Raw genomic sequence first — 24,061 nt, 5'->3', positions numbered from 1 at the left:
GGCTTTTCGCATAAAACATGGTGGCATAAGGGCAAGTCCATCATCAGTCACAGTGCCTTTAGGCCAATCGCTCTCTCAGCCCATTCCACCTGACAGGGTTGCTGTTGATGTGAGAGAAAATAAAAGAAGGAAATGTTGGATATTCTGCCTTGAGCTTCTGAAGAAAGGCAGGATGTAAATCAAATAAATAAATAAAAAATTTCCTTTACACAATTTCTCATTATAATAATTTGAGTGAGGAACTTGCTTTTAAGAATTGAATGTAATTGTTGCATTTGTAAAAAAGCTATATTGCAGAAACACTGAACATTCTCCATATGAATAGACTATATCCAATGAGCTCTGCAAGATTTCTAAATGTTTATATCTATCTACATACACATTTATATTATAAACATTATGAGCATTAGATAAATTAGCACACTATTTCTATTTACTATTCTATTCTGATCTTCTTATTCTAATTGGTCCACTGCAAAACACTTTGTTTGAATAACAGAGAAGAATGTGGCTGTTAATAAAGCTACTTAACACTGTGTGGAATGATAAAAACCCACTTGTACCCTGGAGGCTGTCATTTTATTTTCAGGGTCACAGGGTCAAGTTAAGACTTGGGATTATTGTGTGCCCCAAAGCCTCTTTATTGAAATTTAGGCAATGTAAGAACCCACTGAGAGTCTCCTAGTGACCCAAGAGTAATTAAAGCAGTCCATAACACTGAAAGAGAAAGCTATAGAGTGGGAATATAGAGTGACTGCCAAAAGTGGCTGCTGCTTTAAGCAGTGGTCATGCGGAATTTATGGAGCAGCTCAACTCATGTATAAAATGAAACCATGGAGGGGTCCTTGTGTTAAAAAAAAAACATAGGCAAGAAGTGTTAGTCATTGACACGAACTCCTTGACATTACATGATAAAAATGATATTTTTTTTATGTTTGCGTATATTCAGTTCTTACTAATCGTTTTACCACCCATTTGTATTTTCTTCTTCAGCTAGAAATATTTTATTCTGTCCCAGATGGAGAGGGAGCTGGAGGGCTTCCCATTTTGCATGTTATAAAGAACCCTAGTAGGATTCTGGAGATGCTAATTCATAGCCCACTGAAGCTTAAATAAATATTAAAATACTGCCCACATACTGATAGGAGGAGATCCGTGGTGTCCTCTTTTCCTTTAGTTATCCTATTCCTTGATTTCATTTTAATGAATAACCAGTCTGGTTTTGAGCAAGACAATTCTCTGGAAAGAGGACAGAAACAACTGCCACAACAGGAATCTCTTTACAGAAGCCTGAAGTGGAAATCTAATGATAGAGCCGTGGTGACGCAGTGATGTTAGAATGCAGTATTGCTGGCTAATTCTGCTGACTGCCAGCAGTTCAATTCTGACCGGCTCAAGGTTGACTCATCCTTCCATCTTTCCAAGGCTGGTAAAATGAGGACTCAGATTATTGGGGGCAATATGTTAACTAAACTGCTTAGAGAAAGCTATAAAACACTATAAAGTGGTATTTAAGTCTAGGTGCTATTACTAATGTGGAACATAGGCCGTTTGAAAGAATGGAGGCACACAGCTTGACTTAAATTGCCTGATACAGAAGCAATGGCTTCTAGATGGGTCTTATAATTAGACAAAAAGTGTGGTGACATCAGCCCCACTAGGTAGACCAGACCAAGAAATGAACTCCACAGGAAGGCTAAAACTGTTGTTATTGAGACTTGCTATAATAGAACCCTGTAAGTCTGATTGTGCTGTCCCTCCTTCCGCTTTTATGCTTAAGTAAATTAGGGAGGTATCTCTTTCAAATATTATCCCTATGTTGTGACCTTAAAATGTGTCTTACCCCTTGTCCTCCTGACAGTGGTGTTTGTACATCTCCATCAAGGACATTTTCCTTACTTTCTACAGGTAATCACGTCAGATGGTGGAAACTCCCCCACACATATCTAAGTTTAGTCTCTTCCCTTAGCATACAGGTGCTGTGGTGAGAGAGGTGATTCTTACACATTGGAAACGAGGCAGAACCTGGAGTCAGAAAGCCAGAATCTTACGAACCCACAGAGGTTACAGAGCTGACTTACCAAATATTGAATGAACATCATCTTAAGAAATGGTTTATTGAAGCACTGGCTCATTCTGACAGATAAGTGCCAGGATAGAAAAAAACATGTAAAAGGTTATCCACCTTTTCTTCACCACGGACCCCTTTTAAATACCTTTTGTGGCCATGGATCATGGCCACAGATTCCCAAGACTTAACTCAAGATTTAAATCATAACATTTCTTCAAGCCTTCGTGGCCCCCTGAGGGGCCGCAGACCACAGGTTAAGACCCACTGCCATAGTGGTACAGGCTGAAAAAAAGTCCCCCTCAGCTGCTCAATCCAGGATTTATCAAGTGTTCAAACTTCACTAACCTACAATGATTGCTGGTGCTGCTAACATTATATTGCTGACATTTAATACGGAAATAAGACTGAATTGTCAGTTCTGTTAAGCTTTAGTATCCAAAATGCAGAAGGGTGGGTGGAATGTATAAATTTCCTGACAACCACTGTACATCTATCTTTCCTGTATAACTGGCTAATTTAGAGGTTGAACTCCCGGCCTTTCAATTCTGAAAGAGTGAAACAAAATTATTTCATCTGGGTGACACTTTCCTTGTCTCTGTCCCTTATGCCAAGTGAGAAAAGCAGTATCCTAATGCACAGGGTTTGAGGGAGGAAAAAATGCAGTGATGACGATAAAGCACTTATGGTAAAAGCATTGAATAAATGGATATACAATTGGATTTTTCTTACAAAAACACCAACTAACTGTAGAAATATCATTTCTAGTTGAAAATCCCAACTTGCAATACTAAAAGAAATATACAGAGAAGCAATTTATCAATAAAATATTTAATAAACTTATCTGTACAAAATATTTAAATGGTTAGTTAAGAGTATACATAATTGCTTATTTAACAAATATAAACCACTATATAATATATTCAAGAAAATATATATTGCTTGTTTACAACTGATTTACAATCCATTATGTACAATCTATTTAAATTTTAGAATACGTACAATGCATTTACACCCTTGCTTACAGAGTTATCTTCCATAAAACATTTCACATACAGATCCATATAACATTTTAATCCCTACCCCAAAAATAGGTGTCTATTTTTATATACACTGATATATGGAACATCGTAAATAAAAATTCTACAAAGTAAAAAAATAAGAAAGAGCCAGAAAAAGAAAATGATCTGTGGTTTTTTGACACAAGAGAACTAAATGTATAAATTAGGATGCAAAATTAGAAGCATGCTGCCTTGGTTTTGGGGTGAGACTGCAAATATATATATTTTTAGTATACACAGAAAACCATTGCACCTACTTAGCCAGAGAAATTAAGTGTGCTCCAACAACCTTTTTCTCTGAATCATTCAAAATATGGAGTAAAGAAAATGCAACTAGTTTCCTGGGGGAAAAGTTAAAAAAAAAAAAACCAAGGAATCCAGTTTCTTGTCAACGAAGAAAGGGATTACCTACAGAAACACCTTAGGTGGATCCAGAGTTTTTTAGATCTGGATTGTAACATCTTGGGTTTTCCTAACACTGTATTTTAAAGACTCATTACCAATAGCTTCATTTCTACATATATTTAGCTCTTTCTGTAGTTATTCAAGGAAAGTGAAGCTGCACAAATTGCAGAAAGGACTCATCAACTTTTAAGCTGATATGAGGGAAAATATTGATGAGAAAAGCAGGCGGAAGACCAAGAGCCGTGAACTGTGGGGGCATTCTTGAGGTCTCGCCAAAGTTAATTCAACTATTTGCAACCCAACAATGTAAAAAATGTCAAAATGTACAACACTATTTTTTTTAATCTAGACATTTTCACTCTCTTCCCTCTGGCCATTTTTTGAGATAAGTTACATTCATGGGACCTGAGTCCAAACCCACAGTAAATCAGGCGTATCTCCACCGAGGTCGATAAAATTATGATTCCAACCAATGTGGATGTTGGGAAAGAGGAGAGAAGGGGAAGGTAGAAATATCAGACTTTGTTCATCTATGAGTCTCTATTACAGATTTTTTTTTAAATCTGCCCCTGAAATGGTTGCATTTAACAAAACAGGCAGGATTATATCACAGGCATACTACAATCCCATCACTTTTTGGGTTCTTGCAGATACTAAAGAGAGAATGTTCTCTGTTTACTTATAATTTATACCCTCCATTGATAATTGGACTAACCAACTATGGTTAACCATAGTTTATGGGATTAACCCAATGTTGGAGATTCAGATTGCTATGCGGAATCATAAACTAACCACAGGGCTGAGTCTGCACAATATGTCAGGTTAAAATGTGATAAAGTTAGTTTATGGTTCAGGGTGGCTAACCTGAATTGATTGGCTGGGGAATTCATCAGGCATTGTCACCCTGCAATCGGGCCAAGGAATTCCTGGGCCAGAAGATGTTATTGGACTATTATAATGCCTGATTAGTGGGTAATGCTTTCGAAGGGGAATGGGAGTTGGAATAGAAAATGAGCTGAATAGACATCCTTCTGAAGTGCATTTAAGAAGCCCCAAACACACACTCTTTCAGTCTGCTCTGTGTAACTTGTTGCAATTTGCAAAATTTAGCCATACTTGGGCTTGCTTTCAAACACAAACCACATAAAGACTGTAGCATAAAATTATATATCTTGCTTTCCATTAAGTGAAAGTAAATAATAAACATGCAAGTATATTATACATGCATGTATCAAGCAGCTTTGTGTAAACATTTTCTGGAGAGGCAGTAAAGTTTTGTGGATGAAATATACTTATAGAAATTCAACTTCTTTTTTTTTTGTTTTTTTAGAGGTCATTGCAGATTCCACCACTCATCAAAAACATGCTGCAAAAAGTTTATTGTTTATGGCAAGACGAGAACTGTTGCCGTTCCACTGCGGTTCTCCAAAGCAGAAAATCATGCTAGAGGTTTTGTTTTTCTATTATGATTTTTTTAAAATGCATCTCCTCCAATCTGATCTTGAGGAAACATTTTATCTCAGCTGGATATATCTTATTCCCCCCTGTACCAGCTCACTGATTAAATATTGATTCTCCTGCCATACTATATAAAGTATGTACAGTATGTACACCACAGATAGCTTTATATCTGAGAGAAGGAGATTTGTTCCAGTGGTATTCATTTGATAAGTGTGCCAATTAAGGGCTCCATTTTATAGTTAGAAAATAAAAAGTTATGGGGATGGGGTACAATGCACCTTTTTTGTAAAAAGAACACACTACTCAATCAGACTGAATTATTTCAGACAAGTATAAAATACACTTAACCACAAAGCCTGGTGAGATTAATTTTCAGATTAGTATCAGATCCCTTCCATATATTTCTAATGATTTTATAATTTTATATAATTTATAATATTGTGTTTTGCTACTATGGGAGCTTAATACTGACACATTTTATATGCTGTCACACAGAGATGGAAAGGTAATAATATACAGTGTCCAACCTCAAATTCCTAACATGTGCAAACTGGAAGTACGTTTATCAGTGAAATGTGTCCCAAATTATAGCTCAGTTAGAGGCTGTGGAAGATTAAACCAGAGCAAATATCCATGTAAAGGGTTTAACAAAAGTAAAAGGGAAGCATTCTGGATTTTGCTCTAAAATCTAATGAAAAAACTAACATAATGCTATCAAAAGGCCAAAGACTTACAATGCATTCCTAGCAATAATAGCAATTTAAAAGCCTTTAAAATGCAATGTATGAGCAACATTAAGCTTGGTGCAATGTGTTTAACATAATGTTTTTAGAGAGAACACCATCCTGATACACAGAGCTGGAATGAGATGAATATCTACATATCAGTCCAAATCCAACCTTACTTGGTTACAATTCAGGCAGAGCATATCCCCAGCCCCCTCCAACTGTTCATGCAGGCAGTTACAAGGACTGTGTATACTTGTATGTCTAACTGCAAGCATTACCTGGACCTGCCAAGGTCTAGTTCAATACTTTCTCAGTCGAAGTTCCATTTAATTTGCATATCTGTTCAATTTTGACCAGGTAAGCTTGAAAGGTATTGTCCGTTGTCTCTAAAATGCATAGGATGAGCCATAAGGGAAATATTCCTTTCCAGATGAAAGAGAGATGCAAAGATGGAGAAAATACCATTTTAATGCCTCCATGTTGAAAGCCAACTTAATTCATGTTAAATTCTCCCCTGCTAGGAAGGAGTCTGCGAATGCATCTGTAGAGCAAACAGGACAAGCCACTTCACTTTCTATTGAAAATACGAAGCAAAGAGGAGATCTAACTGTGGTTTCAAGCGATCTCTTTAAACTAAATAAAGAGGATGAAAATATTTCATGCAAATATAAAAGATGCATATGTTTCAAGTTCGCGCTGAATCTATGCAATACTATGATCTTCAGATATAATTAGAACATGGGCATTCTGTATTTATTTTCCCCTTCTGCCTCACTCGGAAACCCCAAAGAAAGGAATAATCCCGCTGAAGGACTTGCAACACATTTGTCTCCTCTTGTAACCTTCCCTGGCAGTGTTATCAACAAGCCTTCAGTCACCTAGACGGCCCGAATTGGCAGGAAAAGATCATAATCGGAAGCAGAAGTTGAGCAAACAAGCAATCTGACCTCCCTCTGTGCTTCAGGAGACTCCTGCCAATGGAAAGGGCCTCTTCAGTCTGAATGGATTTTTCCTGATGCCCAGCACATAAGGGGATTCCAATCTAGCAAGTTCAGTGTTTGTTTTCTGCCTCTTTAATAAATACTAATAACAGCTGCTTTACTTAAGATGGGCGGCTGAGCATACCAATCATGAGAGAAAACAGAATGCCATGACTTTTTGTGCTATAGATGCTTGTTAAGCACTAATGGCAATGGGAAAGTGCATGACAGCTATACAAATATGGCACATGACTTTCTAATTCAGTTTTACCTACATCAGCAATGGGGAACAGATGCTGGAGGAGATTTATAGCTCCCAGTAGCCTCCGGCCAATGCTGAAACATGCTGGAAATAGTAATTCACAACAATCCAGGTAAAGCAAGTTCCAATCTCTCTCCTGTTCAACAAAAAAATCGCATTTTCCCCTCTAATGTTTTAGATAGCATCTTAGACTACTGGAAATTCCAAGGATTGAATCAAGGATATTCTATATTTATTGCAGGTGTATTCTGTAAGCAATAGCATATTTTGATTTTTTTTCAAAAAAATTGCATCAGAATACTGAATTCTTAGAATCCTGAAATATCAACAGCCATTTCATCAAAATATAACTTTTTAAAAATAATTAAACTAATCAATCAAGGATCTGGAACATCTACTTTATGGGGGAAATCTACATTTAGAAATTCTTAGTTTGACTAAAATCCAGTGAAGAGAACATCATAAAGATATCTACAATTATCTATGGTGTGGGGAAAGTAGATATTTCCATCTCTCAGAGTGTTATAACTGGTGGTTCTAACTAGACAATGAATGATTCAGGACTGTAATTACATACTTCCTCAGACCCAGCATTTTTAAACTGTAGAGTCTGTTGCTAGAACAACATTAATGATGGCCACTAATTTGGAAAGTGGTCAGGTTCATGGACAATTCAGCCAGCAGTAGCCATGGTAGCTATAGATTATTTCCAATATCAGAGGCAGCAAGATTCATCCATCAATAAAGCAAATGAGTAAGAGGAAGAGCTGGGAAAAACCTCAGGAGGGTCCTAGCAATTCATGAAAAATAGCTAAATCAATGTTTTTCAAACTTGGCAACTTTAAGATGTAAATAGTATGCTGGCTGGGGAATTCTGGGAACTGAAGTCCACATATATTAAAGTTGCCAAGTTTGAAAACATTGAGCTAAATGAGGCAAAAGCCATAGCTCCGAGACAACTTTCTGTCTTGTATTCAAATTTCTATCAGCAAATAACTTTGTTTTGTTCCCATAAAATATTTAGGCAAGAGTTTTCCTATCGTTGTCTTTTTTTAAAAAAAATATTTAAGCATGTGTTCACTGATATAGAAATATTTCCCAATTTAAAACTCATTGAGTCAGCTCCCATGAACTACTGCCAATATAGCAAAAAGCAGACTGTGAAATCTATCTCAGTACAAGCACATACTCCCCAAAACAAGAAGTTCCATTTCAATGCCACCCCATAATTATACTTAGGCTATTCAAATGAGGTTTTTGCCATTAAAATAGAATATACATTTACTGTTGGGTGATTTGTAGTAGAGAGAGGATATTTTTCCCCCTTCTAGTTTTTGGACTCAATTTAGGACATTCTCTCAATTCTTCATATTTATATACTGAGCTGCTTTTTTGTACCTGGATATTCAGAGCTCTATTTAAATAGTAACTCCTGCAAGCTTGTTTGCCATCTTGTTTACTTCAATCTGAAGCATTCCTTTATTTGTATTAACTGAGTTTTCCATTATGGCTAATAACATAAAGGAGCCCAAGTTAGGAATCAGGAAAGTTCTTATTGCAAGATGGGGACTGATTGATTTCATTTTGTTCATCTCCTTGGGCTTTCCGATCACATGGATGGGTGACCCATGTGCACCACCCTAACACGAAGGTCATCTCCCATCAGCTCTTTGTACAGAACGGGTGTCTGACTCAGAAGCACCTACAATCAATAATGAGTGAGATGTTATAGCAGTGCTACCTTGCTACCATCTCATGTTGCTTTTAGCCATTTTGGCACTTTAGATTTCTGAATAAAGTTCAAGGCCGTTGACTAACACATTCCATTGCATCCTCCATAGCTAAGAAACAAAGCACTAGATTTAAGCTGGAGGCAAGCTTAAACTGAGGACAAGCTTGATATCAACACTTGAGATCTCTAGTAGACTTTGAGCATCAACTGGCTCTAGCACAATATTTCCCTGAGTGCATTCACCAACTTTCTCTGAAATGAATTCGTGACTTATTTACCCCTTACCCTTGGAGACACTCTATGAAGACAAAAACAACGCTGAAAAAACACTGTGGACAAAAAAGAAAAGTGCAGGCAGAACATTGGGACTACTTTAGACAATTTGATGTTCTCCAGAAGTTTTGGATTTAAATTTTGACAAACCTTGTCATTGGACATTCTGTCTAGAACCGATGGGAGTAAATATTCAATATATCTGAAGAACATCAGAGGCCTTCACTGTCCCTTAAATCCATACCTTACTAAGTTGTTCTAGCAACAAGGATTTTTTTTCTCCACTTCTGTATAATATTTTATCAATGACAACCTCATTTTGTCAACGCAATTTTGCGGGAGTAGGAAAAATGTCTTTCAACCCTCAATCCACAGTGGTAATGATTAGTTCGTATTAAATTAGTTCATATCACTAAGTGTTGTATCTTATGATTCTTGGTGAATGTATTTTTTTCCATATGTACACTGAGAGCATATGCACCAAAGACAAATTCCTTGTGTGTCCAATCACACTTGGCCAATAAAGAATTCTATTTTATACTATTCTAAACACCTGGCTAATGTTTATTCATTATTCATCTTCAAGGGAAATGGGCATGTGTGCCAAGACTAAAAAGAGAAATGACAACTTGTGGACCCTTCACCATTTTTATCAAGATAATGGTATGCACGTGTGTGTGTGCTTGTATACAAACATAAACACACACCAACTAATCTGAACAGGAAAAATGATTTCCAATTTGAAATAATTACTCTCTGTAGAGCTTTAAACTTTAAATAAAACATTAATTCCAGGCACAGGGGAAGGTATTCACTGTTAATTAACACACTGTGGGTGTTTTCACAAAAACTTCCACTCCAACCTACTTCAGAGAATTATGAGAATAGGGCCAGTTTCTCTTACTTCGTAATAAAAAAAAAATGTTGAGGATTTGCTGTGGGGTAATTGAATTGTATTGTTTAACATGACACTAAAGCATGGGTCTCCAAAGTTGGCAACTTTAAGGCTTGTGGACTTCAACCCCCAGAATTCCCCAGCCAGCTTATTTTTTAAAAAATATATTTATTTTAAAATATATTTTTAAAAAATAAGCTGGCTGGGGAATTCTGGGAGTTGAAGTCCACAAAGTTGCCAAATTTGGAGAGCCACACACTAAAGGAAGACTTTGTGGTAACGTATAAGATTGTGAGCACTTCTGGTTCAGTTCCTAAAAGGTACTTTGCACCGGGAGACACTCCCATTCCAGGAAACGACACAAAGGCTTTCAAGAGCAGCAGGGAGGCTGGCCTTTCATGCTTCTGGAGCACCTTCTTGGAAAGGAAATCACTGCACGGTTCTAAAAAGCTATCTTCTGAAAGAAAGATATCAAGATTAATACAAGGTGGAACCAACCATCAAGAGGGGACAATGGAAGTCTTTGGAAATAAAAGGGTCAGAAAGTGGTTTGCAAAACTATTCCTGTGGGATCGTATCCCCTGAATTGTATTCCTGTGGGAACTTGGCTGGTCCCGAATTCCCAGTCATTGACTCAAAAGGCAGCTGCTTGTGAATTTTGGAGAGTATCCCCAGTAGCTGACAATGTCTCCACGGAACCTAAATCTCATCAGCCTGACCTCTGCGAATGGTGGGCTTTTGGAATATACTTCAGAGCCACGACAAAAGTATAGGATGCGTCTGTATGTATCTGTGTAGAAACTGTGTTTACGTGTGTGCATCATAGGAACACATGTTGCAACTGCTTTGCCAAAGATCAGTGAACCTAAATCTCATCAGCCTGACCTCTGCGAATGGTGGGCTTTCGGAATATACTTCAGAACCACAAAGAAAGCATAGGGTGGGTGGGTGTAGATATTGTATTTGTGTGTATGTGCATCACACAGACACCTATAGGTCGCCAAAGATCAGAAAAGTTGGAAAACTACTAAGAAAGGCACTTGCCAAAGTCAGCTGACCTCCAAGCAGGCGGAAAAAAAAATCAAGCCTTCCTAGAGGCTTTCTTGGAGAGGCGATTCCAAGAGGAGAGAACCTCTTCCCGTTTCTTCATAAAGTGCCGGTTCGGTGACCTTTTTATCCCAAACCTCGGAAGCCGTCGGGGTGCGAGAGGCACCATCACCGCTCAGTTCTGAGGTGGTGGCGCCTCCGCCAGAACCGCTGAAGCCACCTCTCGCCTCTCCCTGCGAGGAAATCTGAGGAGAAGGAGCGGGTGGGCCCTTGCAGGCCCCAAACCCGAAGGCCGCTGGGTTTCCGAAGGCGGCGAGGACGTGGTGCGCCTGCTCGGTGGGGGGAAGCGCGCCTGCTCGGTGGGGGGAAGCGCGCCCGCCAGGGGCGAGAGGCCGGAGCAGAGAAGGAGAGAGAGAGAGACCAGAGAGAGATAAGGCGAGGCCCCCACGTTGCCGCCGCCGCCGTTACCTGCAGCCGCAACTCTCCACCACCATGTCCTCGTACTGTTTGTAAACCACGTTGTTGCCGGAGTCGGTATAGAGGATGCTGATGGGGCTGAGTTTGGACGGCACGCAGCAGCTGGGCGGGGTGGACTCGGGCGCCATGGAGTTCATCAGCGTCTGGATGATGGCGTGGTTGGTCGGCTCCAAGTGGGAGCGCAGCGGGAAATCGCACACGCCGTCGCAGTGATACGCCTCGTAATCCAGGGGCGCGATTATCCAGTCGTCCCAGCCCAGCTCCTTGAAGTTGACGTGCAGCGCTTTGCGACTGCAGCGGCTCCTGGGTTTTTTGCTCTGGCTTCGCCCGCCGGCCACCCGGCCCGCCAGCGCCGTCCGCCGCCTCCGCCGCTTCTGTTTGGCCAGCGCGCCTTGGCTTAATTCGTGGGAGCCCAGCGGGAGCTCGGAGAGGCCGCTCAGGGTCCGGATCTTCTGGCGGATCTCCTTGAAGAGGTTGTCTTTCCGCTTGGTGCGCGAAAACACCACCAGCAGGGCCCTCTCGTGGGGCTGCGATGGGTGCTCCCGGCCGAAGCCCAGCTGCCGCGGAGACAAGAGCTTCCCGGTCTGGGCCGAGGCGATCCTTAGCCAAAAGCAGAGCACGGGCGGGCGCTGCGGACGGCCGCCTGGCTCGGCCCAGGGTCTCAAGGCCGCCCAGACGTCGAAGACTTCCCACTGGGGCGTAGTAGCGTCGCCGGAGCCCAGAAGATCTCCCGCTCTGGAGTCCAAAAGGCCCGGCTCCCGGCCTCCTGTTTGATCGGGGCAAGTCGAGATCAGTAGGCGATGGAGCATCCCTTCCGGGGACGATGCCAAGCTCCTGTTTGCGGCGGCTTTCCGCAAGACCCTCAATTCGGCCCCTACGATTTCGTCCGCCTCCGCCAGGGTCGAGATGTCGAAGAGGTATTGCTGCCCGGCCTCCCAAGAAGAGCCGTCTGAAAGAGAAGAGAAGCGGATGGGTGGAAGCTGCCCTTGTTGTGCCCGAAGAGCAGGGCGGCTCCGTTCCCCTGGCTCTGTACCAAAAGGGGATTCCTTCCCTGCCTGCCCGGTTTACCAACGCTTTAAGTGCCAGCTGGGCAATCCACTTTTTCCCTGCTTTGTTCCCACCATTTTTTTTCCTGACCAATTGGACACAGTTGCGGTTTGGACAAGCTTTTGGGGCCCCAAATTCTGTGGTCGTTCGCCCCTCCCCCCCTAAGTTCCTTCATCACCCCCAGAAGCTGGACTTGTTGCTTATCTACAAAGATACTCAGACCACACACTCAATGCCTGTTGTAAAATAAGTTGAATCCCATAAAGCCTCATGAAATTGCATTAAAATGGTGCTTTGCAGCGTGTGCAGAATGTCTGCAACATGGGGAAAGGAGTTCAAAAATGGCTTTGAAAAATGTGTACAGGCAGGAGGAGAATTTGGGAGCTGAAATCTATCTTAATTTTCAAAAGTTCAGTTGGAGAGGTTCTGGCCATAAAAATGACCCGCCTAAAACCTTCCACCCTTCCACAGGCCAAGAGACACTGAAGGAACTGTACAGCAAGCATCTACATTTATTTCCCAGCCCAAGCAGGGAATGGGGCTCTGGGGGAAGGGAGTGGGGGAGAGAAATGGGCCCATGTTTTCCTTCCCACGCTACCCACCCTCTTCATTGCTATGAGCCAAGTTAAACATTTCCCTGGTCTGTCAAGGATCATTTTATTCCTTCACATGTGTGCCTACTTGCACATTTTCTTTATTTAAATGCTCCAGGAGAGAAGGTGGAGGAAGAGAATCGTGTTGAGTGAGTTAAATCCTTATGGGGGTGACCCATCTGAATCCCCTTTCCATCTCAGCTCTTTATGTTAGAAACCAGACATGAACTTTTCCTGGGATTAATTAAAGTAACCAGATGTGACAATAAATATACCCCACCTAACATTAAAATAAATAAAGGGAAGGAAGAGGTGAAATAAATGAAAGAGTGAAAAAAAAGATTCTCATGTGGGCTTTCTCAACAGGACTGTAGGATGTGGTTTCCTCAGCCACCTCTCCAAATGCTGGGTAAAATGAATCGCCCGTGGCCAAGTAAGGTGAGCAGTGAAGCAAGGAACTTTTGGCCTTCCAAATGTTCTCAGTGGGCTCACTTGAAATATCCTAATTAAAGCTGCTGGGAATTGTAGTTCAGCAGTACCTGGAGGTATTACCTGACCTTAGTTTACTTCTGAAGCTAAGTAGGGTCAGATTTGGTTAGTGTTTGTGGGAGAGACCATCAGGAAATTGGGAAAGGAGAGAGAGAGGGAGGATTCTGGGAGGAGATAATGGCAAATTCCTGCAACATAGCCATAGTTACATAGGCCCATGAAGCCTCTGGATTTCAAAGGGACTGTGGATCTTTTATAGCTGGAGAATGGGCCCCACAGCACTCATGAATTGTGGGGCTTGTTAATAGATTGATTAAAATATGACCATGCTGGTCAGTTGCAGTGGCCAACTGTGGGAAGCCTTTTTTTTTTTTTCTTCCCCACAAATGCAATCAAATCAGTTACAAGGGAGCCAGCATAGAAACTTCAGCAACAGAATGGTCAATGCCTGGAACTCCCTACCTGACTCCGTTGTTACAGCCTCAACCCCTCTCAGCTTCAACCTCAAACTGTCTACTGTGGACCTCACCCCATTCCTAAGAGGTCCTTAAAGGAGGCATGCATAAGCGCACTAGCATGCCTACTGTCCCAGTCTTACTGCCCCCATTTATCTGTATGTACTCCCTTTGTTCTTGTTTATGTTCATACCTACACTTGTTATCTTGTACATGTTTGACAAACAAACAAATAAAGCCTTGAACGTCTGAGTGCAGATCAGAATCAGTATCTTCCTTCCCCAATCTATGGGCCTCCCGGAGTATTGGGGATGGATGACTTGGGACTGTTGGCTGGGAATTCTGGCGACTCCCATACTTCACGGGGTCGGGAACTTGGGACTTGTGTTTGGTCCTCGCATCCTCCATTGAACTCCGTTGAGCTTTCCTTCTTGGCTTTTCGGAAGTCCTTCCTTGCAAACAGGCCATCCAGAGAGAAAAGGGGGAAGGCGGCGGCAGGGACAACCAGAGCCCTTCGGAGCGTTACAAGACTATTATTCCGCTCGCCCAGCGCTCCCAGAGTAGCGTCTCCTGCCTTCTCTACGCCTGCGGCCGAACTCGGCGCGCACACCGGAGAAGCCGGCAGACGGCTATCTCCATTTCAGACCCGGATTTGCGATCTCCATAGTCGCTCTTGAGGCGGCATAAAGTCTCCCTCGTTCCTGTTCAAGCAGCATCACGCGGCAGTTCAGGTGCTGAGTGTCTATGGAGATTCTCAGCCATTCAGGTCATGGTTGTCCCAAAGGTGTTTTTTTTCCCCCAAGAGGCAACTGGACTTCCTTGAAAGTCCAGTTGAAAGTCCAGTTGCCTCTTGAAAAAGGACCTTTGATTCGGATGCTGAGCTATCCGTAAGTAACCACGGCCTTAAGGAAGCCTCAGCGGCATTTCAAAACCACCAGAACTCCTGAAACCTCGACTCCTACTTCTGCAGCATGGGGAACCCAAAACTCAAATCAAACCTGCCCTGATATTCTTCCCCGGCAGATCGACCCACTGAAGCTTTCTTTGCTGTGCTTCTAAAACACCCGGACTTTCTTTCGGGGTTTGCTCACAGTTCATCCAAACTCACAGCCGTCTGGGGCCCTTTATGCTCGGAGAGCAGACAATCAATCGCCAATTGCTGACGAAGGTGAAAGGTTTAGCGTTCGGATCTGCCACGTGTGGCCAAGTATTGCAGGAGGACAAGTCTCACTGTCCATCCTGGTGGAGTTCAGTGGGAGTTGGAGTCCTCCAACAGCTCCCTAAATAATGTTTAAGCAGTTAACTAACAACAGCAACATGAGACCTTTATATTTGTGTGTGTGTGTGTGTGTGTGTGTGTATTTCTATCCTCTATCCAGCCGATAATTTGTTCTCCATTTAAAGATCGGTAGGATTTTAATACAAGAGTTTTGGGATTTCTAAGTAGTTGCAGGTACTTCCTTAAAGGCACGTTCTGATCTTTTAGAAAAAGTGTTGCTTTTTGCTTTTGGATTTTCTTCTTCTTCAGAAGAGGCCTGCCAGAGTATGCTAGCCTGCGAAGCCTAAACACAACGTGATTCCCTCTCATTTCTATTGTTTTCTCCAAGCGATAGAAGGAGGAACGATGTTAAGTCCGAAGACACTGAACTAACCCAGACTTATTCCAAAATCAGCGAAAAGAAAACATCCACGTGGTTAGAAATAAATTTTAAAAAGGACAAAACATAAATTAGCTAATACCCCTCGCACTGCTGCCTTTCTGTTAGAAAGAGAACGCAAATCAGTTTAATTTCCTTGATTTAGGGAGCCTCCTTTAATTGAATCAACGTTATAAAATTTGTCTCTTTTTTAAAAAAAATTGTGAGCATTCAACTCCTTAATGATTCTGTGCAATTAACAAATAAAAAAGAAATCAGCAAAAGATCATAGCAGGTCGAAAGAATAATTCAACCAGCTCAAATTCCACAACCTCCCTATCATAGATTCTCTAGTCACACGTCCTCCTGAATCCGTTAATTTATCTTCAGCGGTTTCTGAGCCATAATCTAGCTTTCTTGCCTCGCCGACATATTGAAACATGAACTTTTATCAGCAGACCCCTCTGGCTCTTAATGTGCAGATTCATGGGACCTGCGTTTGTGCATACAAATATAAACGGCTGAAAAATCTTTTGGCAGAGATTCCAATCCACGCGTAGGCACGATATATTTCTCTGAGGATGATCAGTTACAATACACTTAATGCAGGTCCCCGATCTGCATCTTCCAAGCATGTGGAAGATGTAGATCGGGGACCTGCTCCAACTGCGGGGACCAAAGGTTGCAGGGCAGCCCCGCGTTCCAGTAAGCAGGGGCCTCTTTGATCAGATCTCTCCCCCTCTCACACACACTCGGTCTTTTTCCAATCCTATTCATTTAGGAAACAGCCTGTTTGATGTAATAGTTAAGGCCCTGGGCTAGAACCGGAAGATTAGGAGTCCCAGTCCCATTTTAGGCACGAGTGACCTTGGGTCACCTCTCCCCCTCCGTCCTGGAAAGGGCACAATGGCAAACCGCGTCTGAAAAAACCTTGCCAAGAAAACTGCAAGGACTTGTCCAGAGAGTTTTGGAGACTCGGACATGATTGAAGAGGAGGAGGAGGAGGAGGAGGAGGAAGGAGGAAGAAGGAAGAAGGAAGAAGGAAGAAGAAGAAATAATATTAGGGAATTTGTGGGCGCAGATCCCGCGTGACTCAGACGACATTGTGGAAAGCCGGCATTTCAAGCACGCACCGCCTCCCGCGTCCCCAAGGAGATCGGACAACTCCGCTCTCCTTACTTCAGGTCTTTCATTTCATCCCTAATGGGGGGAAATCCTTGCTCCCCTTACACAAACCGAAAGAACCTAAGAGACAGTCACTATCTAAACCTTTCTTTGGACTTTCTTTGGAGCTTGTAGCTTTAAAAGTGCCTTTCACCCTGCCAGCGGTACATCCTTACAAGGCAGTGTGCTCTCCTACCCGTTACTCCGCTGACTTTGGTTCAGTTACAATAACGGGCGACTAAGTTTCATCGGTAGGGTTGGTGGGCTGTCTGTCCCTTCCTTCCTTCCTTCCTTCCTTTCCTTCCTTCCTTCCTTCCTTCCTTCCTTCCTTTCCTTTCCTTTCCTTTCCTTTCCTTTCCTTTCCTTTCCTTTCCTTCCCTTCCCTTCCCTTCCCTTCTTTTTCTATTGTTTTCACGTGGTGTTTCATCCAACACAAATCATTTGGAAGACATTCCTGCCAAACGCTGAAACTAAAAGAAATGTTTGTCAGAAAAGGGAAGATGGAGCGAAAAGTTGTTCGGGCGAGTAAAGCATTGTTACGGCCTGGGTGTTTTTTTTCAGGCCAAAGAAAAGAAAGACAAACTATTCAACCCAGTCTGAGAGTTCTATCTACTCCTGCAGTTTTAACCACTCGTTCCCTCAATCCCTTTCTTTTTTCATTTCCAACCCTCTTCTCTGTCTTTGGATACGTAGTGATCTTCAGTCACCCGCAGCGTCCAACCCTGGGGTGGGTGGGTGGTGGGGAACCTTCACCACGAAGTCATAGCAATAAATTATCCCAGTCCGCAATATTAATTATTATTATTATTATTATTATTATTATTATTATTATTATTATTATTATTATTATTATTATTATTATTATTATTATTATTATTATTATTATTATTATTATTATTATTATTATTATTATTATTATTATTATTATATTTTTTATTATTATTATTTTGCCAGGATTAAAAGGTGCGTAGCCCTTTTATGAGAATAAAATTCAGAGCGGGCAACTTTTAACTTGTCCCCTCCCTGAGCTCCCTTCATTTGGGCTCTTCTCCGGTTGGAGTGCAGTTCCGGCTAATTACAGAGACCGGCCAATCGCGGATCGGCGCTCCGAGACGCTCTTGCTATTGGCTCGCCGTTTCGAGTCAAGGTGACAAGCCCCTTCGCCTCCCGCCCCCCCGCCCGGTGGCGGAGCAAGAGTCCCACCGCCACGGGCAGGGAGGCAGATCAAGCAGCGAGGTGGCCCCGCCGCCCTTCCTTAACCCATCCCTTTGCCCGCCTCCCTCTTCCCACGAAGGACTCCGACGGAGCTTAAGCGATCCAAAGCGTTGCAAACCCCTCGCCAAAAGCCGCCCCCGCAAAGCAAAGGCAGTCCCGGGAAGAAGGAAAAACCGCGCAGAGGCTGGCTGTGGGGGGTTAACCCCGGGTGGGGAAAAACGTACTGAACCTCTGGAACGGGAGACGGAGGGCGGCAGCCTCGGAAATCTTACCCGGAGCGGCGATCGAATAAGCCACAGGTGTGGCGGGTTGTGGGATTTGAAAGGAGCTTCCCAAAAGTGGCTTCCCTTGCTTCTTTCCACCTGCCGCGGCCTTCCACCTGTTAATACCCACTTCACCCCGCGCCCTCCATCGCTCCAGCCACTCAGCCTCTCACCACCAGGAATCAGGTGGCTTCACTGCAGCCACCTGCCTACCGGGCAAGAAGGGAAGGGAGGCTGCGAGTCGCCCTCTCCTGCCCCCCCAACTTTGAATCTGATCACAATACCCCCCACCCCCCCCAAAAAAATGGGTACAGTGAAAACTGCATTTTCCCCTGAATCAATGAAATCCCAATGTCTTTTAAACCCCATTCAGTTTCATCTTCCTGACCTTCTCCGGGCAATATTCCTCCCTAAAGAGCAAACGATTTCCCAGTCGTGATACCCAGGAATTTGGTCCCCTGAGTCCACTTTTGCCTCTAAGGTGATGCTATTATCACATTCGGGCACCTCGCTGATCCCTAAACCCTCAGATTCTTCCAAAGGGATCTTGCAGGCTTGATTCGACTTTGGGCCGGACCGAAACTCCATGCAGGGAAACACTTTGAGTTAGTTTGGCTATTAGAAGCTGAGAACAAACAATATTAATGGCCGAGTCCTTGCTTCTCCCGGGAGCTTGCTTTTCTTTGCAGACATTTCATTACCAAACTAGGTAACAACATCAGTGCTATTGGTTTATTTGTCCTCTGCGGCCCCAACCGCAATTCATACCCCCTTTCTTCGAATTATATCAAATGCAGCAGTTTGGGCGCAGACTCGGTGTGTCTGCAGTAATTTTCTCCTTGGGTTATTAATGTGTGAATAAGCTTTGTTTCTAGATCATTTATGATAGGAAAACTGAAAGCCGTGATATCCATTTTTGGTCGCAAAGTCTAGGTCTGCAAAATCATTAAACCTGAAGACTCTAAAGGGATTACACGGTTAGTTTTGGGTTAGATTAGGAAGGATCGTATCGATCTTCTGCATTAGACCCGACTAATTGGAGAGTAATTTGAGGGATCCCTTTTCAGATAACTTCTGTCTGGGGTTTAGCATCGCGGGGTCGATTTCTGGCAGTTGGAGTCGTTGGGATAGTTCAGTCGTTATTAAAACATTCGTTTTATTTGTATTTTTTTTATTTTTTGAAAGGCAAAACCAAACACTTCCATCGCTCGCAAGGAATTGGGGAGAAAACACCGAAAGGGAACGGACAAGGCTAATTCTTTCCCAACAGGACGACGGGGTTTTCCTTTAACTCCCCCCCCCCCCTCCTCCCCAAATTCATCGCCTACATTTACAACAAAACCCAGAAGCAGAGCTCAACAAAAAAAAAAATCGCCTTGCGAGCCTATCGACACCCCTTCACCTAACAACAAATCACCCAGTTTAGGCAGAAAGAGGACTTTTAAATTGGACCGGGGGGGGGGGGGAATCTCTCTTCCCCATCAAGGTGCTCCGACCCAGCCAATCCAACTCGCCCTCCCAGAGCCTCTCGTGGAGGAGCAAAGGAGGAGAAGGAGGAGAGAGACTCGGGCGCAACGCGTCGGGATGCAGCGCATTCCCGAGGCAGCTCTGCGCGCAAACTCGCCAAGAGCTCGGCCAAGCAGGGCGCTTTTTCTGGGACGGTGGAAGGCCGGGGGCGGTGGGCTTTGCGGTTGGTTCGCTCTCTCTCTCTCTCTCGTTCGCTCACCTGGCGGCTCTCCCCGCGCTTGGTCCGCGAAGCCCGTGACGGTGTTGGCGCGGCTGGCCGGGGCATCGTCGGTTTCTCCTCCCTCCGGCCGGGGTGGCTCCCGACCGCCGGCTAGACGGCGGTAAAGCGCGACCATGTAGTGGTGAGGCACCAGCGTGCCGTTCCCGAAGACGCTTCCATCCCCGTTGAGGCGCTCGCCGGGCTCTGCCTTCCCGAGGCCCGGGGCGGCCTCCCCCTCAGCCTCAGCCGCCGCCGCCGCCGCCGCTGCGTCACTGGCCTCTGCCGGAGGCCGAACAACAGCGGCGTCCAGCTGCCCGTAGCGGAGGCGGCAGGCGCTCCAGAGGCAGCAGAGGCAAAGCGTGGCGGCCGCCCTCAGCTGCATGCTCTCGCAGTCGCCCTCCGCTTCGGAGCAGGCCCGGGCTCGGCGGGCTCTGAGGCGGCTGGCGCAGGGGCTTTTGAGGGCTCCTCGGACTCCCCGGCCGCTTTTGAACATTGTGTTCAACTCGACGCCGAACCAACCAGGACAACTACAGCGGTGGCAGCGGCTGGCTGGGACCCTCGCAGCGCCCCCTGCCGGCCAGTAGCCGCCGCCGCCGCCGCCGCCGCCTGGCAAAAACGGGCGCTAGCTTTTGCAAAGGCGGGGAAAACGGGAGGCGGGCGAAGTGGACTCATGCAAGAATTTTTTTTTAAAAAAAAAAAGAAGAAAGGAGAAGAAAGAAGAAAGAAGAAGCGGCGGGGAAGAGGGGGGGGGGGAGAAAAACACAGCCCTCAATATAAATAGCCTCGCTGAGTCACATATTTGTTTTTACAAACTCTTCTTCTTCCCTTCCTTCCCTCCCTCTCTCTCTTCTTCCCCTTTTCCTGTTTCTTTCCCCTCCCGGAGGGTTTTGTTTTTGTTTGTTTGTTTGTTGGTATGTTTTTAACCGAATCCGTCGGAAATAACACCAGCCGGAGAGAGCTTGGCCGGGACGCTTTGCCAAAGGGGACAGAGAGTTGGGATGCCAGCCTCCCGTCGCCTTTTGGCTGGACGCTGCAACAAAGCCGCCTGGGGAGGGTGGGGGTGGAGTGGGGGGAGGGAGGAAGAGACGAGGCTGGCCGCGTGGATTTTCACCTCGAGTTACAAAGGAGAGAGGGGGGGTGGGGAGGGAGCAATTGGATTCATCCGGCGGGAATTTTGCACTAGTTTGATCCTCGACCCCTCCGAAATACAGGACAGAAGTTGCGCTTTCCTCCGCTTTCTAATGTTCAACTTGGCTGCTCTTTGGGAAAAATCAGTGGCTTATCGCTCCCTAGTTTAAGAAGCGGGGGGGGAGAGAGAAACCAACAACATCTGGATAATTCAGTATACTACTGCAGTAGTCCCAGCAACAGATGGGATCAGTAGTGGTGTTGGTGATCGGAAGCCAGAGGAGCGGACTGCGTTTTAAACAGGTTGACTCCGCTGTTTCGACGAGCTTTCGGCGCGTCGTCTAGTTCGGTGGGTCCAATTGTGCCATTTCAGTTTGAACGACCTAGACCCGGAACCGGGTTTGCAAATGCCAAACCCGTGTTCAAAATGGCACCTGTGACTTCTACTGCTAGAAGGTAAATAGGGCCGGTCTGTCGTCTCATTGTCAAACTTGTCCTGCTTCGTGATCTGTTTTATCAGTGACCGCGGAGAATGAGAGAGTCATAAACGTTAGTAAGTTACGTATATAAGTCACGCGGCATAGATGTACTACCTAATACTTGTATGCGAATGTTTAGGCTTGAATATGGACTCCCAACAAATCGCAAAGCAGACAGGCTAGTCAGCTGGCTCTGTTAAGTGGTCGCCTCTAACGTCGAGACCGCATGACTCGCATTTTAAGGCGCTGTCAGGTGCTACGTAATTGGGAGTCCGACCCATCGTAGAATGGTAGTATCCAATCTTCGACGGCCTGGAGGTTAACTGCAGAACTGCGAAATACATTCATTTTAATGGACTTTTGCTGGGTAATGTCTTTGCTTTCGGCCTTTCCCAGGAAAGTACTAAGTCCCATTCGACGGAAGCGACTGGGAGGGCGTCTCCAGACCCCACGACTCCTGCCTCTCCCCGCCACCCCATTAGACTGGCTTTCCCCAGATTGTTAAGAAAAAAGGGGTCTTACTTTACATTCAGCTTCCCGTTTCCAATATGTTTTAGTCGAGTTTATTTGGAAATCAGTCTCGTTGGATTCATTGGTCCTTACTCCCAATGATAACCTCCGTCTGGGTGCGTTCATTGGTCCTTACTTCGCGTATGATAATTGCAACTGGAGAAACCCTAGGGAATCTTTGTAAGAGAGGCGGCTTACTCTAGTCTAGGATAACCAAAACTTGGACATCTGCTAATTGTGTAAAAAAGTAGAAGCTTCATGGCTCACTGTCACAAGATATATATTTTAACAAAGGAAATACATGGCGACTTTGACTTCAACAAGGAAAATCGGTACACAAATGGCTTGCTCGGAAGCACTAATAAGGAAACAAACCCAGTCTCTTTTCCATCCCATTCTTCCCTAGAGCTTCCTTCTAGTTAGCAGTACTTTTTATTAACCCTTTCCCTTTTCTTCCGTTTTGATTTTCTTGGTCAAAATTCAAGCGTTTCTCTAGATCCTCGTTCATATCAGGAACCCACTTCAAGACTAGTTACTTCAGTTCTTGCAATACCGAATCTCAAGATTCTAGATTGGCAAAGATTTCTTGGCTGGTAGCCCGGACAAGCCTTTTAATAGGGTGTATTCCAGGCAGAGAAGTTATGGAAAGGATGGGTCACTTGGGAGGTGATTCTGGTCTTTTACCATTTGTTTTATGGTCAAAGTGGATTTTGTTTCTCTGGGGAGTAATGAATGTTCTGTGGATGAAGGTCTGTATTCACTTTGTGTGTGTGTTTTCTTATGCTCCTCTCAACTTTGGCAATTGCTCAGCTGAATTAAACATTTCAGTTTGATTCATTAAGAATTTCCACCTGTGCATTTCATTTTGCTTTTTTTTCCTAAGACAAAACTTGGGAAATGCCCAAGAGAGGCATAGGGGATGGCTCAACAAAGTAGCTTTAAGGAAGCCATATTGTGAACCCCAAAATTACAGAAATGGGCAATAATGGCAGGCACACCTCGTTCATGCTGAAGTGCCCTTGTGATTCCCATGTGGCTGTCTATATGCTGAGGGGAAGCAGCAAAGGAAAAGGAAAAAAGAAATCCCCTGCCATTCTGTATTGAGTGGCGAACCTGTACAGTTATTGTAACTGAGGGGCACCATTCCCCTCAGGGGAATCCCATCAAATCCACTAATGGAGAACCAAGAGAGGAGCAAGAGATATGTCATTTTAGCCAAGGTTATGATGGGATTGCTTTGGCAAGACAAGGACAGGTGAATCGTGCTTTAAATCAGTAAAATTTAAATGGAGAAATGATCACAGAGACACCTTCCTGAGTTCACAGAACTTCCACATTCTTCATCAAAAGTCTTTTGACAAGTGCAGGTCTGCTCCAAACTAGTGTGGGATTCTAATTACGTTGACTTCCAAGCAAGGATACAACAAAAGCTTTGCAGTTCAGTTCTTTGTGGATCTACTCAGAAATAACTCCCACTAAGTTCAGATGGATTATTTCCCCATTCACCCCAAACAAGTGACGCATTGCAGCATTAGACCTCAGCCATACAAATGAACAGAAACCATAATTTATTATCTATAATACAAGTTATTAGATTAAAAAATACTCTCATTACAGATTACTGAGCTATGTGAGCTCACTGTCAGAGGGAGAGAAATTCAACCCTTGATATTTCAGAGTCCAAGATTCAATATCCAGTTTGGCGATTCTTCAAATTAAAGTCATTGAACTCAAACAGGTTATGCCTTAAATGTATTGCATCAATCCATCCCTACCCCGCTGTGGATCATAAACCAGATCATAAACCATGCTGAGTATGCTAGGTGAATACATCACATTGTGGTTTGGACCATAAATCCTGACGAAGCAACCGCAGTTTAGCGCGACATGCAGAACAGTCTCTTTCCTACAGTATAGAAGCAACTGTCAACCAAGAACCATTAAAAATCACCTGTGCTGGAGAAGA

At 44.0% G+C, this 24,061-nt stretch overlaps 1 protein-coding gene across 1 annotated transcript; it reads right to left on the bottom strand.

Annotated features, from left to right (window-relative positions):
• Positions 1 to 11,281: 11,281 nt before the first annotated feature.
• On the bottom strand, positions 11,282 to 20,373 carry GDF7 (growth differentiation factor 7). The gene is given in 5 exon segments (XM_087954934.1): positions 11,282 to 12,444; positions 18,676 to 18,851; positions 19,979 to 20,156; positions 20,158 to 20,267; positions 20,270 to 20,373. Coding segments are annotated over 5 exon segments (1,623 nt in total). The 5' UTR covers positions 20,361 to 20,373; the 3' UTR covers positions 11,282 to 11,376.
• Positions 20,374 to 24,061: the final 3,688 nt, after the last annotated feature.

The sequence above is a fragment of the Notechis scutatus genome, chromosome 1 (assembly GCF_049901735.1).
Source record: "Notechis scutatus isolate UNSWTSFEM ecotype Mainland chromosome 1, rNotScu1.2, whole genome shotgun sequence".
In the NCBI taxonomy this organism is placed as follows: domain Eukaryota; kingdom Metazoa; phylum Chordata; class Lepidosauria; order Squamata; family Elapidae; genus Notechis; species Notechis scutatus.
This window is presented reverse-complemented; position numbering and strand designations above follow the sequence as displayed.